This window comes from Stylophora pistillata, chromosome 11 (assembly GCF_964205215.1).
Source record: "Stylophora pistillata chromosome 11, jaStyPist1.2, whole genome shotgun sequence".
In the NCBI taxonomy this organism is placed as follows: Eukaryota; Metazoa; Cnidaria; class Anthozoa; order Scleractinia; family Pocilloporidae; genus Stylophora; species Stylophora pistillata.
The window spans coordinates 6,545,001-6,560,000 of record NC_142529.1 but is presented as its reverse complement, the minus strand read 5'-3'; the positions used below and the strand labels follow the sequence as shown (position 1 = coordinate 6,560,000).

General features: G+C 39.0%; 2 protein-coding genes and 1 pseudogene across 3 annotated transcripts in view; 2 read left to right on the top strand and 1 right to left on the bottom strand.

Moving 5' to 3' along the window:
• LOC148719823 (discoidin domain-containing receptor 2-like) overlaps positions 1-13,499 on the bottom strand; it is a 25,067-nt gene extending 11,568 nt beyond the window's left edge. Inside the window, exons 1-3 of the mRNA XM_088737477.1 lie at positions 13,430-13,499; positions 6,334-6,647; positions 5,942-6,086 (exon numbers count right to left, since the gene is read on the bottom strand). Coding sequence (XP_088593603.1) covers positions 5,942-6,086; positions 6,334-6,647; positions 13,430-13,499 — 529 coding nt within the window. The remainder of the gene's footprint in view (positions 1-5,941; positions 6,087-6,333; positions 6,648-13,429) is intronic.
• LOC111347091 (uncharacterized) overlaps positions 1-15,000 on the top strand; it is a 325,446-nt gene that overhangs the window by 296,439 nt on the left and 14,007 nt on the right. The window lies entirely within an intron of this gene.
• The window catches only part of LOC111342860 (uncharacterized), a 14,475-nt pseudogene continuing 13,135 nt past the window's right edge, over positions 13,661-15,000 (top strand). Inside the window, exons 1-2 of the transcript XR_015993318.1 lie at positions 13,661-13,926; positions 14,386-14,533. The product of XR_015993318.1 is annotated as an uncharacterized LOC111342860 (transcript). The remainder of the gene's footprint in view (positions 13,927-14,385; positions 14,534-15,000) is intronic.

Sequence of the window (15,000 nt, the reverse complement as noted above, 5' to 3'; positions counted from 1 at the left end):
AAAAGTATTGGTGACAATTAACTTTGACACCTACTGTCAGCTTAATAAAGAGTACTACAAACTAAACATATTTACAGTTAGAAGTTAACTTTCATCTTATTAATTAGAGTATCTATTTCAACATAGGAGTTTTCAGTTTCTAGAATTTCGATTAAATTTGTTCTAATGGATTTTTTAAAAGATTTCTTGGATTAGTTTTTAAGACTAGCTGGTATGCCATTCCAGATTTTAACGCCAACACTGATAGCCGAATAGCCAATGTTGTTGTCTTTAAGTGTCCAGATGTTTTTACTGAGTTCGGTAGAGTTGCGGTGCTTTGCGTGTCGGAACGATGAGGTTTGGTTGCTGTAGGGGGCTTGAAGTCGTTTGCAGTGAGTCCGATGTATGAATCCACCGAGTTGTTGTCTTTACGTGTAACGGTAGCTTGGTAGATAACATATTGTTGGAGGCAGTTTCCGTCTAGTGGGCATGAGTTTTTCTGTCGGCAGTTGCATTTCTTGTTATTGTTAGCGGTAGCGTCTGTGGTTGTGGCGGCAGCATTAGTCTTTACGTGGGAAGTCTGGAGTCTTGTTGTGGTTGTCAATGATTTGTTTTGTGAAGTTGTTCATGCAGCTGTAATTGATCTTGATTGTGTTTCTGTTGAAGATTTTGCGAAGCTTGTGGTCTTTAGGGAAGTGTTTGTCTATCAGCGCGAGGATTTTATGCCTGATGTTACTGCTGGTGTTCTCGCTGAAAGGTGGGCTGTACCAGAGGATGTTGTTGCGTTGACGCTACTTGCGCCTTTGCGTGCGCGTTGGTTCATAGTAAAGTGTGTAGCTGTATCCACTGTCGTCTAGTGCTTTCTGGTAGGCGGGAGTGGCTTGGTCGGAGCAGGCTTTGTCGGATGAGAGAGATGATAAGTGTCTGTTGATACCGTCTGAGATGTTCTTGGTGGCCATCGATGGGTGGTTGCTCTCGTGGTGGACCTAGGCTTTGTGTATTTGATGGCCTGCTCCCAGTTGGCTTGTTAGCTCAATTGGTAAAGCGCTGCACTAGTATCGCAGAGGTCAGTGGTTCGAATCCAGTACAGGCCTGAAATTTTTTTCAGGTCTGATTTTCACTATTGCTCAAATAGTGCTTTACTGCGAAGGATCGTGCACATATACGTTTCATAACCGCAGTTCATACATATGTTTCACATGTTTGTTGTTGTTTGATTTATCATCTACGGGCTTATGTCGAATTAATTTGATGGCCTGCTCCCAGTTGGCTTGTTAGCTCAATTGGTAGAGCGCTGCACTAGTATCGCAGAGGTCAGTGGTTCGAATCCCGTACAGGCCTGACATTTTTTTCAGGTCTGATTTTCACTATTGCTCAAATAGTGCTTTACTGCGAAGGATCGTGCACATATACGTTTCATAACCGCAGTTCATACATATGTTTCATATGTTTGTTGTTGTTTAATATTCTGTAACCTAGCTTTTTTCAATTGCGTTAACGAGAGCAAAGCAATATATTGCTTTTACAGTTGGAAAGAATTTACTGTGCATAAAAAAATATGTTGAAAACACTCCCAACGTCCAATAAACGACTAAAAAAATAGAACATTTAGTATTTAAGAGGTAATTTAAGAGTGACAGAGATATCACTTTGTTCAGCTTTGTAATGGTTTTACATCTAGTGGCTCTTATTTTTCCTAGTGGTTAAGAACACACCTTAATTTGAATTCAAATTTTCATTATGTAACACCGACTCTAGCGATATATATGGATCAATTCACATTTGATAGGACGGATTTGTCATGCCAAATCGACGAAGTTATATGAGATTGTATTTTAAGAGGTTTCGTACAGTTTGGGAACCTCACCCAAAGTTATAAGCTTAATCTACCCCTCATTCGACGGTTATAGTTACTAGTTAAAATCGAACTGTACATTCCAAACACATCAAAAAGTAAATAAAAAAGATATAGTTACACAGATACAAGCAAAATATTAGAAAGGTTTAAGAAATGCATTTTGAATGAAGGGGGAAAACAGTTGAAATGAATTCATTTCATTGCCAAATACTCTTGTAGCTAGACTACAACAAGAAGTGCGTCACGAACCGAATGAAGGAGGAAAACAGTTGAAATGAATTCATTTCATTGCCAAATACTCTTTTAGCTAGACTACAAAAAGAAGTGCGTCACGAACCGAAGTACTGTTTGGATGTTGTCGTACGTCTGTTTCGTTTTTGATCACAGATGAAGTCAAAATGCAGTCAGGACAACAGTGGCATACGATGTGCAGCCCAGTGTAGCACTGACGTACTTAACAAATTTCTTCTTTGACTTATTACAGAACAGACACACGGCAACACGGAATCCATCTGCTTTATGAAATAAAGAAGCACGATTTGACGACATCTATGCGTCTGCTCTCCATTAGATTACATATACAGAATGAGTATTTAATTAAGCTTATTGTATAAAACAGGATGGGTGATCTGAACTAAACAGATGCAAAATAAGTTTTGGGAATATCATATTTCCTCATACACTTCTTCATTTTGTTTCCCACCATTTTTCTTCTGAAGCACAGTATTGTAATATCCGCGGTTCTCGGGACTTTCCTGATACTCAACGACTGATACTCAGGAGGAACACGAGACTCCTGGTTCAAAGGCCTGGGTTTGAGTTCCATATATGTGTTTGGGTCTGAAGCTTGTTCGTTACTTGACTGTAGATCAGGTGAAGATTTGACGCCATCAAAGTCAATTTCTTCTTTACTCTGTATCCTTTTATTAGGAACAGCTCGTCTTCGCTGCCATATCAGCCCACAAATTATAATGAGTAACACGAACACAATAAAAGACAATGCGATGACACTGGCAAGTAAGATGCTTTTTGTATCTAGTAAAAGAAAATAAACAACCTTCGAACCAGCTATCAAACACTGAAAACTGCTTTGTTACTTTGTTGCTCTGTTTCAGTGCATTGATGCTTTAGTAAGAGTAGATCGATCATAAGGAATACGACGTTTTTTTATCCACGAAACATGAATACAATTTCAAACTATCTTTTGTGTCGTCTCTTGGTCTTACTTCATTGTATTCCGTAAATTTCGAACGCCTATCAATTCGAAATCTTGCTATCAAGTCACTTATATGACCTCTAGAAATTTCGAACTAACTAATATATAGATATATCAACAAAGCTGAAATGGTAAATTGGCCACCGTAAAGATTACAAAAGCTGACGTTTCGAGCGTTAGCCCTTCGTCGGAGCGAATAGAGGAATTGTGGGTTGTGTGTGCTTTTAAAGGCAGAAAATGGAGCTACGTCATTGGTGGGAACATGGCAACGAGAAAAACAAGAAAAATTAGTGGAATGAGAAGCGTTCGTTGATCCCTGTAGGATTTAGACTGCCGGTTTGAAAGATGAGCTTTTGTTCAAGATTTTTACGGTAAGGAAAGACCGCAGATTGCCATATGTTGCTTAGAATGATTAGGTAAATTAAAATGTCTAGCGACTGGTTTCGATGTGTCCTTCTCATTCCTTTCCACGTCTCGAAGGTGTTCTCGGAATCAGTCACCTAGTCTTCTGCCTGTTTCGCCGATGTGTATCTTTTTGCAAAAAGTGCAAGTTATGCAATAGATTACATTGGCGGAGGTGCACGTGAAGTGATCGGTGATCTTATTGGATCGTTTAGGTCCCGATATTCTATCAGTGTTGTGAATGAAAGGACACGTTTTTCATCGTGCACGAGTGCATTTAAAAATGCCTGGTTGGTCATTAGTCTGAAAAGAACTTCTGACCAAAAAATTGCATATGTTTTTGTCGCGTTTGAATGAAATGAGCGGAGGCTGCTGTTTAGTTCAATTTGTAAGTAGTCAACAGAATTGGTCCTAGTCTTGGATCCCCAACCCCGATTAGCTCCATTCAATCGACCAGAATAGGGTTTATATCTATGGTCGTAATACAATGAGGCAGAGAAGCTGTTGTCTGGAATTGTAGCGCTAGAGACCAAGCCAATGGCTTTCGATTCACAAGCTGCAAAGTAATAATTTCAACTCAGGCTTCATATTTCAATGCAAATTGTAAACATCCTAGCGCTATTGTTTAATGATAACGAGCCCTAGGTAAGGTAAGTAGAGGTAAACTTTATTTGATGGGTAGGTTGGGACTGTTTGGCAGCCGAAGGGCTGATGTGGACCTACTATACACTGGTTAGTTCTGACAAACCACAAGAAATTTGAGAGTACACCGATCAATGCAAGACGTTGTACTTGCCCACTTAAAGGATGTGGTAAACCATGGGTGACCAGAATATCCGAATGAATGAACCCACTTGAGAGAGCTCTGGAGTAACAGAATAAAATGGCCTTATCCTCAAGGGACACCGCCTAGTAATTTTCTCTAAGCCCCGCCAGAAAATGTTGCAAATCATGCACCAAGGATACAGAAAAATGTGTACTAAAAACAGGAAGTTGTCTATTTTGGCCAGGTATATCAAAGAGACGTAAGGGAAATGACCGCAAACTGTGCCAAGTGCCTACAGTTCTCCAAACAGCAACCGTTAGGCCACTATAACATTACAGCGTGGCTAGTTTCCCATAGCAGAAGCGTAAATGGGGAATGGGATTTGCCAAACATGGGACACCAGTTAAGGAAATTTGTTGTGTTCTGCATCTACCTTGCAGCGGACGACTTCAGCTCTTGCAAAACATGAAGTGGAGTCAAGAACATCGTCATCATCGAAAAAACATCCCGAAATAGCATCTTAACAAGAGCTATGAACTACTAAAATTTGAAGTGTTTGGGAAGTACTAAAACTACGAGTTTTCTGACTAAGTGTTCGGAATTGTTTAGCCCTGTATCTTGAAATCCTTGCGCGAGTCTTGTGCGAGTCCACATTTTTATCTTTACATTTTGAGTGATGTGCCCTTGACCGCTAGTGGTGTTTGGGTTTCTCCTTGACCTTGCTTAGTGTCCTCAAGGGGATTGTATTTAGGTTTTAGTTCTCGAAGGTTGGTTGTTTCTCAAGTACTTTGTTGTCCATTCTGAATGTCTTGAGATATTGTTTTGGTTAGCATTCTAAAGAAACCATCGAAATTAGACCTATAAACTGTTTTACAGACTATATTTATGACTTAAGTTAGGCCTTTTACGACTCTTATTGCATCACATTCAGCTAATTAGTATTTTCTGTTTGTGTAGGTAGCCTTGCTGTTTATCAAACCCATTAGACTTTTCACCCATTAAACATTACGCATGCACCACAGGATGCGTCAGCACATGGCATGTGCATTTCAGAGTTGTTTTCTTTCCTTTGTCAGTAAGATAGAAGTGAAGACCAGGAAGAGGCTACGAGCATCTTTACACAAATTATGTCAAATGATTCAAATGATCAAACAAGTAAGTTTAAGGAGAACTGTAGATCAAATCTCAGTTCAACTTAGTTGGTATTTTACCCCATACTGTATGGCCATTAATTTGCTTTCTTTACCTCACAAAAATTACAATTGATCACAAATTAAGGATACCCTGACTTTTTAAAAGTTCATAATGAAGTTTTAAGTACAACAATAAACTCAAATTCAGCTTTTTCCTTTCAGTTATTCTCCTATAACTTAAATTTAGTTTCCTTGGTTAATATTTATTGACAATTAATTCCACATTGAGCATAGAAATAACAGGCCATTATAGGTGGCTAGGTGTCTTTGACTTCTAAGATTTCAACCAGTTATCAAAACAACAAGCATACGTCATAAAATAGACTAAAAAAGTAAAGACTAAAAGAGCATCTTAGACTACCCTACAAGACAATACTAATAAAAATAATAACATTTACAATAATAATAACATTTAAAATAATAATAATAACATTTGTAGTTTTCCAGACACTTTGACATTAAAAAAATTAGTATTTATAATAATGATAAAATGATTAATGCAAACATGTTAAAATAAATAAACTCACTTAACGTTTTATCCACTCCAAACATCTCTGTTCTCATACACACCTCACCCTGGTGTGTTTGTGGCAGGAATTGCAAATATCTTGTTAACACTCCATAAACAACATGCTTCACTTCTGAGTCCCTATCATCATTTCCTCTTAGAAACTTGACGCAAACAAATAGTCGCATGTCATTGATAACTTTTTTTCGAAAATTTAGAAAATAGGGGGCATAAAACATATAAACAGTGCAGATACCATTAAGATTGACAATTAGGACAAGATTTCGGTATCATTTTACCTATAAGATATCCTATATTGTCAAACTTAATAATCCATGTTATATTAATTTTCTAAATGTACACTGAGATTTTTTTTCAGCAGCTATGTCTCATACTGTATTTACTATATACCTTGACTTGTCCACCTTCCTTGTATTCTGTCCAAGCTGTCCCATCTGTGGATATCTTTAGTGTGTAGTACTTAACCCACTGATCTGCTCGAGAATCCCATTGAGTGGACACAGCACAGACGATATGAAGTGTGTGTAGATCAATCTGTAGATATGGGTTAGTGTCACTTGTTCCTGCACACCATGATGACCCTGATGTGTAGTTTAGTCGACCATTCGTGGCTGGGGTGCTGGCACTTTGTTCAGAAGAGGCAGTTATGTCACTATCTGGAACTGTCCCACTTCCCACTCCAAGATCTAAATCAACACAGGCTCCTACAAATTACATTAATTTTGCATTCTGATGGATTCATATTGTAACAGAGATGATGGGTTTGATGTGCGGAGCTCGTGGATGCCTTAAATCTCTTTATAAATTACCTCCGATGAAAGGTCCATGTCACAGATAGTTGACAACTATTTACCGAAGTGGTGGTGGCTAGTGGTAAACAGAAAAGTAAATTAACTCTTTTATACCTGCAACGATAATATTTTTGGGGGCAAGTTGCTCGAAGGTGAATTGCAAAGGATAGTCGGAGGTTGAGTCTGCTATCATTATCTGTCTTCAACGCTATTCACCATTTAGTATATAATAATAATACATAATAATAATACATAATAATATATAGTGCTGTTATGCCTCCTACAGGAGGCAATGGTCACAAAAAATCTGTCGCGCCTGAAATATCGTTTCTTTACAGTTCAAGCCTAAAAAAGCGAAAAAGAAATTTTGGATCGTTCAGTGCGGCCATATTCTTACTGCGTATTTTTTTCGTGTTCCACAGTGTCTTGCCGTGGCATATTTTGCACTTTACCGGGAGGTGAAATTGAAAGTGAATGATTCGATACCTTAAGAGCAGCATTGGCTGAATTGCTTAGGTCTACAGTGTTACTAAGGTTGAGATCGGACGTCAGCATTATCACGCACCTCTGGCAGCTGCTTTAGTCCATGTAACGACTTCACCTTTCCCCCCACACATCCCACCCCAGGGGAGGAAATCCATCACACAGTAATCTCGTGCCAGGGAAAATTAACGTCTCCTACCCCTATCCCTGCAGGAGACGTGACCTCCATTTATTCGTCCTTATCCGAGAAGACTAAAATATCTATCCATTTCATTGATATTATAGAAAGGCAGCAAAATCTCCTCAGTTATTTTAAGACTATGAGTATTGGTCCGGCCGGGGCTCGAACCCTCGACCTCCCGCGCAACACAATCCGGCGCTCTAACCAACTGAGCTTGCCAGGAGGCGGTTAACTCAATTGGTGACCTTACTTAGTAAAATGACATTGTAGTGACCTTATTTAGTAAAATGACATTGTAGTAGAATAATTGTTTCATTAAAAACGTTAAATTAAATTTTATTCAATTTTTAGCTCCATTTTAATTTTAATCTGACACGTACGCTTGCCATATTTGTAGATTATGGTATATTGGCTGATATACCATAATGGCTAAGGCAATAAAAAGTCTTGAATTGCATTATCCTATGATCTAGTTTTTAATAATAAATAATAATTAATCCACACCTCATTAAACATACAGTTCCTTCATGAAAAAAAAGTAATGGCGAAAACAATCGACTATCTTTGATCCTAGCTCCGTCTCAGTGAAATACCGTAGATATTAAATGGGATCATTTTTATTATAAATACTACATGTAGAATATCCAAGGGTGCTCGAACTTGAATTGATGCAAATGTTACCACCCGACAGCTTCAGGATGGATTCAGACTCTCGGACTGTTTGGTGATAGAATAGTTCAAAGTTTAAATTGACTTTCTTAACTCTTTCCTTCATGTTCCTAACTGAGCTGGTAGGAAAATCGTGAAAGTTTTTTAACTGTCCCGTTTTCTGTAAGATAATTTTGTCATTAATAAAATGTAAAACTCGGAGCAGCTCTTTTATCTTTTTGGTATTGATACTGTCTGCATTGACGATTAAGTTGTGATGTTCGCGTAACATTTAGACATGTTCAACTTATTCCGCTAGATGTATTAAATAAGAACAAAGATAAACCTTACGATTAGATTTCAAATAATATGGTGCTAATCTGTAGCCAGAGGAAGAAGTACTGCGAGAAAAGCTATGTGGAAACAAAGCTCGAGATCGAATTGCGGCATAGCCTACGAAGCAAGCTCTGGGGGGAAAGGAAGGGGAATTGGGGAGAGCGGAATGTGTGGAGGGGAGAGGGAGGGCTTGCCACAGAATCCCACTAACTAACGAAACGCCCCCTATTTTCATATTCATATCGTCTTGCATATGTCAATCAGCGCCTCTTAAAATTAACCAATCAGAAAGCGCTGTTAGCGAGAGCTCAGTGAACCATACAAACTGTCAAAACAACAACTAAAACTTGCTCCACGTGAGTGAGAAATGTCAGACGACAAGGAGAATCTGGTATCAAAATCTAAGAGAGGGAGAAAGCCAAAAGATATTCCAGAAGACGTAGTTTGCGGGTTTTGTGGAGTAGATTTAAAGTGCTACTGAAACGTAATTTTCATATCCGAGATTTTTGCAATATAATAGAGTTTGAACGTTATTTGCAAACGCTGTGTACTTTTTTTGGGCCAACGCATAGCGAAAAGTACATTTTTAACAATTCGAAGTTGACCGGCTGAGATCAAAATTGGCGGCCATCTTGGCGCGGCCAAAACAGCCCTGTGACTTCACTGGTTGTGTACTTCTCTGAAAGAAGGGTAAAAGCATGGAGTGTGGCTTGCATGTTGGGAAGCCGAAAAAGAGGATTTCGGGAAAAAAGCAATCCTCGTCTTCTTCATCGGCGGCCATATCGGCATCTTGGCTATCTACGAGAGGTTCGCCTGGATAGGGAGCAAAATTCCCGACTGATACCGACAACGAAACTCTACCAGTCTATTTAGTTAATCGGCAACTGACGAGATCCACAAGATTAGGATCGAAACCGCGGTCTTGCCTGACCATCTACAGAAAATGTCGAAAGACATTATAACGGCAGATGGGCTACTAAACGCCCCGGACCAAAGCAATGCCATTCAGAGAAAAAAGAAAACATGGAAGCCTCATGCGACACCGCCACTGAAGATGATCTACTCGGCAAGTCTGAGGATAACGAACAAATCCCTCTGTACAAAATGCTCAGCAGAACATGCCCAGAATCCCTACAATATAGGGCGAGGGCCAAAATAAGAGCAGACGAGGATTTAAAAAATGAGATAAAGCAAATCCTTAACAACGCGGAGCAAGAAACAGTAAAGGCGATCATGTGCTTCTATGAACGTGAAATCGGTCGTTTTGATACCGAAATAAAGAAAAGAAAACGAGCCAAAACGGCTGGAACACTGAACACTAAGAACTGTAGTACGATCGAATCAGCGCGCGTGGCGCAAGCTGAAAGCAATCAAGACAACTTAACGATCGAGACAGTAAAAAAAATGGCTGTACATCTACAAAGGCGAACGATTCGAAAAAGACGCAATCCCTGATGTGCGTATTCAGTGCCACACAAAAAGCAAATTCTCATGAAAAACTGGCATTTAATAGAAACACAACCACTACTGAGCGAACTATACAAAAATCCGCCGCTCGTATCTTACAAAAGAGGGCGGTCGCTCAAAGACATACTCATGAGGGCTAAACTTTGAATAGGCTACTCTAAACACACGCTGGGGAGTCGTGTAGGCCTGTCAACCCCATTTTACGGCACCATCTTCTTCTTCGCTACTGAAGACAACTTTGCTTCGTTCAGAAGAAGATTCAATTGACAAAACTTCAATATCTGCCATCTCCTTCGCCCAAGAATACAAACAAACAATGAGTGAAATAAACCATGCTATCGGAGTGAACACAACCAGTGACGTCATCAATCTATTTCGCTCGGTACCAGAGCCCGGACATGGTTTTGGGTAAAATTTTTGATTTGAACGGTTAAAAAAGATATCTTTCGCCTCATTTTGGCCAAAGCAAATTATCTCACGATGATCATCATATTCAAAACTACAGGTTAGAGCAAAAATTTTAGATACGAAAATTTCGTTTCAGTAGCACTTTAAGAATTAAATTTGGAAGTGGCTTCAAGAGTTTTGTAAACATTTTTAATCAGTCAAAGGGAAGAATTTCAGTGTGTTTTCGCCGATCGCCTTCGAACGGTCGGTTTTCACTTCGAAAATAACTCGCACATGTCTCAAATTATATGCCTTCCTTGTGCAAGAAAAGCTAACAATTTTTGCCAGTTTTATGAATTGTTGAATAAGGCCGCTGCTCAATGTTCGGATTCCCGTGATGTTTCGTCGAAATCAAAGTTCTCAAGACTGACAGGAAAAAGTCCAGTAGAAAGAGCTTGCGTGTCCGCTCCCCGGCACATGCAAAACCTACATCTAGCTGGGAAGCGTTGCTTGACCCGCCGACGAAAGGACAACCCTTAACTTCAGCGATGGATACAGATTTAAACATTGATGATTTGGATCCAATGTCCATCGGCTTTGCAATGTTGCGGTTAAGGGCAACTGGTTTGAGAATGAAGACGCCATTCTTATCAAGGCCCTGAGCTTGAACAAGTGGATGGCTGCCACAAATATTCTACTTCGACATCGATTCTTGAAGGCAGAACTTCTCGAAATAACCGTCGTCCACCATTTTCTAAAAGGTAGTCGCCACGAAGACTGTTTAGTTGGAGGGTTGACTGACAACGTGTTGCTCTCAGCCAATGGGAATTTTTCGTCCATACGAGTTCGGAAATTTCGTTGGTTAGTGGGGGTCTGTGGCAAGCCGTCCCTCCCCTCCGCATATTCCGCTCGCCCCAATCCCCCTCCTCTCCCCCAGGGCTTGCTTCGCAGGCTAATTGCGGCATGTCTCGACCGAAACTGTCACGGAATACCGCACGATTGTTTTGCATGACCGGCCATTTGTAACAGAAAGCTCATCCGACAAAAGATGTCTTTGTTTCCTTGCTATTCAAGCTCGTTTTTACATAATATGTAGCATATCGTCATTACTTGTAAATTTGGAGTTTTCAATCCGGTTATGTTAATTTCTAAATGATGTCACATTTAGTTGTTTGCAGAATCTATAGTTGTTACAGAAGTGTACGTGTCTGTTTGTTCTTCAGTTTGATTTTCACCCTGTGATGCTTTGTTGTGCTCTCCAGGGTTATCAGCAGTTAAGGTAAAAACTGCCTCTTTACAAAAGTTCTTCCAAAGCGAATTTTTTACGGTTTCTTATATTAAATAATTATGAGCTAGAATGTATCGTCCCTTCCCGCGTAATCTCATATGTTATTTAAAATTGTACTTCAGCTGTTCTTCTAGAACTTCAGCTGCTTGTATTAAATTAAGTCTGCTCTCTCTGACTGGTAATCGGCCTTTATTGTTTTCATGCGCTCGAATTTTCAAAAAGCGAAAAGAACTGCCGAGGTACTTATTGGACATTTTGAAAACAGGAGTAACAATATGGAGAAAAGCTGGTTACATCTGCCAACTTAGGAAATTAATTATTTTTCTAAAATCTTTTGTGACCTAAAATTGTTATTAATATTCACCATTTTGTTCTTTACACACTTCCTACAGGGCTGCTGAAGAATCAAGAGCTTCTTCAGTTACCTCTCATCTCCTTTATTCTCACGAGCTAAAGTTTTGTTTAAGCGGTAATACAGTAAGGAGAAATTAGATTCCAGTCTTTTTTTAGGTCTAAAGCGCTATTCCGCAGTGACCGATGACCACCCCTACTAAGGCTAAGTAAAGGCAGTGGTTTCTTTTTTCCTTTGTTAAACCCACTTTTCTTTTATCTCTTTTTCACTTTGTTCTCTTTTGTCCAGGGATATTGACGTCTGCTGATAATGTCCACAGCTGAGATTTCGTCCTCAAACTTTCGCATTTGCCCTCTAAGCTTCGCCCCTCTCCCAAATATTAATTATTCAAACAAAACAGTAACTCAGCCGCAGACGTCATCAGTCGACCTACCAGCTGCCTGTAGGAGTTTCTTTACTAATATGACCTCGCCAGAGCAAATTTAGAAAACTGGGTCTTAAACAATTTTTTGGAGCAAAGAAAAGTGGACTTTTTGTGTAAATGTACAGTTTCTGGAGTGAAATACAGGAAGGTGATGCTAAGTGAACTGATTTATGCTGGAATTGGCATAATCCATAATATATCATCATTATGTGTTCTTACCTCATTATGCATACAATTCTTTGATGAAAAACACCAGAACGTCTTCACGACTTTGTCTTAGAACAGTACCGGGTTAAATGGGAGTCTTTGTACTAAATTACCTAGCTAAAATTACAGGTATAATATTTCCAAGAGTTCTTTAACTTGAAATTGAAGCAAATGCTACCACCTGATAGCTTTACAGAAACAGTCGTTTCAGACTCTCTGTTTGTTTGCTGAATAATTTAATGTTTAAACTGACTTTTGTAAATTTCTCTTTGCTTCCGCACTGGGAAAGTTACAAAAGTATAAAAGTTTTCAACTCTCCCGTTTGTTGTAAGATGATATTTTTATGAAAAATATGCGGAAGCCGGAGTAGCTCTCCTATCTTTTTGGTATTGATGCTGTCTGCATTGGCGTTTAAGTTGCGATGGTGTGCGGAAATCTTTGGACCGGTTATTTAAACAAAGTTTAGCCGTTGTTTAACAAAACCGCGTTCTACACTATCTTCATTTAAGCCAAACCTTTCATCTGAACGTTTACTTTTTGTGAACAGTGACAAGAGGGCCGAAAACTAACAGTCGAAGGACATTTGTCCAATCACTTAGTCAACCTTTTGATAGAGAATACCTGAGGCCCATTGTTAAGGTAGCACTGCTGTTTGGGTTAGACCTCGTTGGAATAGCAGGCATTTAGGCTTCAGGATTCAAACGTGAAAGATGTATACAACCCTTTTCGCTAAGTTTGATTATCAAAATAAAAGAAAATGCTGTTGATGCTGTCTGCATTGGCAATTAAGTTGCGATGGGGTGCGGAAGTCTTAGGCTTTAGAACTTAAAGGTAAAAGATATATCCAACCAATTTCGCTTAATTTAGCAATTAAAATGATAAACATACGTTATCAGTAGATTTCAAATGATACGGTGCTCACCTGAAACCAGAGGAAGAAGTGCAGCGACAAAAGCTACACGGAAACAAAGCTCGAGGTGAAACTGCGCCATGTTTTCATTGAGTTTGTCACGGTATGCGATCGCGATTGGTTTGCTTAATTGAGCGGCTATTTGAACAGAAAGCTCATCCGACAAAAGATGTCTTTTTCTCACTACTCAAGCTCGTCTCGGAAAATTGTGGTTGTCAATCAGTTTATGTTGATTTTTAAATGATGATATATTTAGCTCTCTGTAGTATTTATAGTAGTTACACGAGTGTATGTGTGGGTCGGTTGAACTACACATCAGGATCATCATGGTGTGCAGGAACAAGTGACACTAACCCATATCTACAGATTGATCTGCAAAAACTTCACATCATCTGTGCTATGTCAACTCAAGGGAATTCTCAAGCAAATCAGTGGGTGAAAATTATACACTTCAATACTCCAATGATAGGACAACTTGGATCGATTACAAGGAAGGTGGTGAAATTAAGGTAATATGTCAAAGACCATGTCACTTTACTTTTATTGATAATTACAGTTGTCTGCCTTTGTCGCTTCCTCCAGAATGAAGACGCATTCCTAATGAGATCTGGTTAGGAACGTTAAACTGTGAAGACATTTGATTGTGCCGTAAACAATAAATGGAAAAAAAAACCTTGAGGCTGTTTTTCTTGTCACTATGTAGAAGAACAATGTTGGAAAAGCTTTGTTTTTTCTCACGCCATCCTTGATTCACTTAGAAAGATCTCCGATGGAGATAAGATTAGATGTCAAAATAGAATGCTGCTCGGCTCGCAAAGAGCTAATTTTAAAATACCAAACGTGGTGTAATTGTGTAAATCAGGGCACAAAGATGAAAAGAAGTTAGAAGTTTGTAATTAATTTCATTTATATATTTGTCTGTAAATACAAGTACACCTTTAACTTTTAGCCGTTCCTTTTGATTTCAGATCTTTCAGGGAAATAGTGACAGATCTTCCGAGGTAAAACATGTTCTTTACGAAAGTGTCGGAGCACGCTACCTGCGAATCTTTCCAGATGCATACCATGATGCTGTATGTATGAGAATGGAGGTGTTCGGTGTGAAGCAAAAACCATGTTATTAATTCATCAGTTATCTCATTCTATATACATAGCCAAAGTCTTAAAAGATCCTTATCAAAGTGCATAAACAACTTCACACGCAAAATGACGCCAAGTGCAAAATCTCTCTTTTCAAAATGAGTTTTATCTGTATCTGAATGAGAAGTGATTTTTATGACATAGCCTTTGAATTCTACATGATTTTCAGTTAAGCCTTCAGACATTTTATAAATCGTAATAGCTTTGGCTAATGATGATTAAATCAAACTGAAGTATGGTAGTGACATTATGGATTAAAAATAGAAAATGCAAACCACATATGGAAGAATATCCTAATTTAATGTCGGCTGCATGGAAAGAACTATTCCTGGAATGTGTAAACAAGCATGCCCCACTTCATGTAAAACGGGCGCGCGCCTCAAAGTCACCTTGGATTACACCTTACTTAAAGAAACGAATGCATGACAGAGATATTCTTAAAT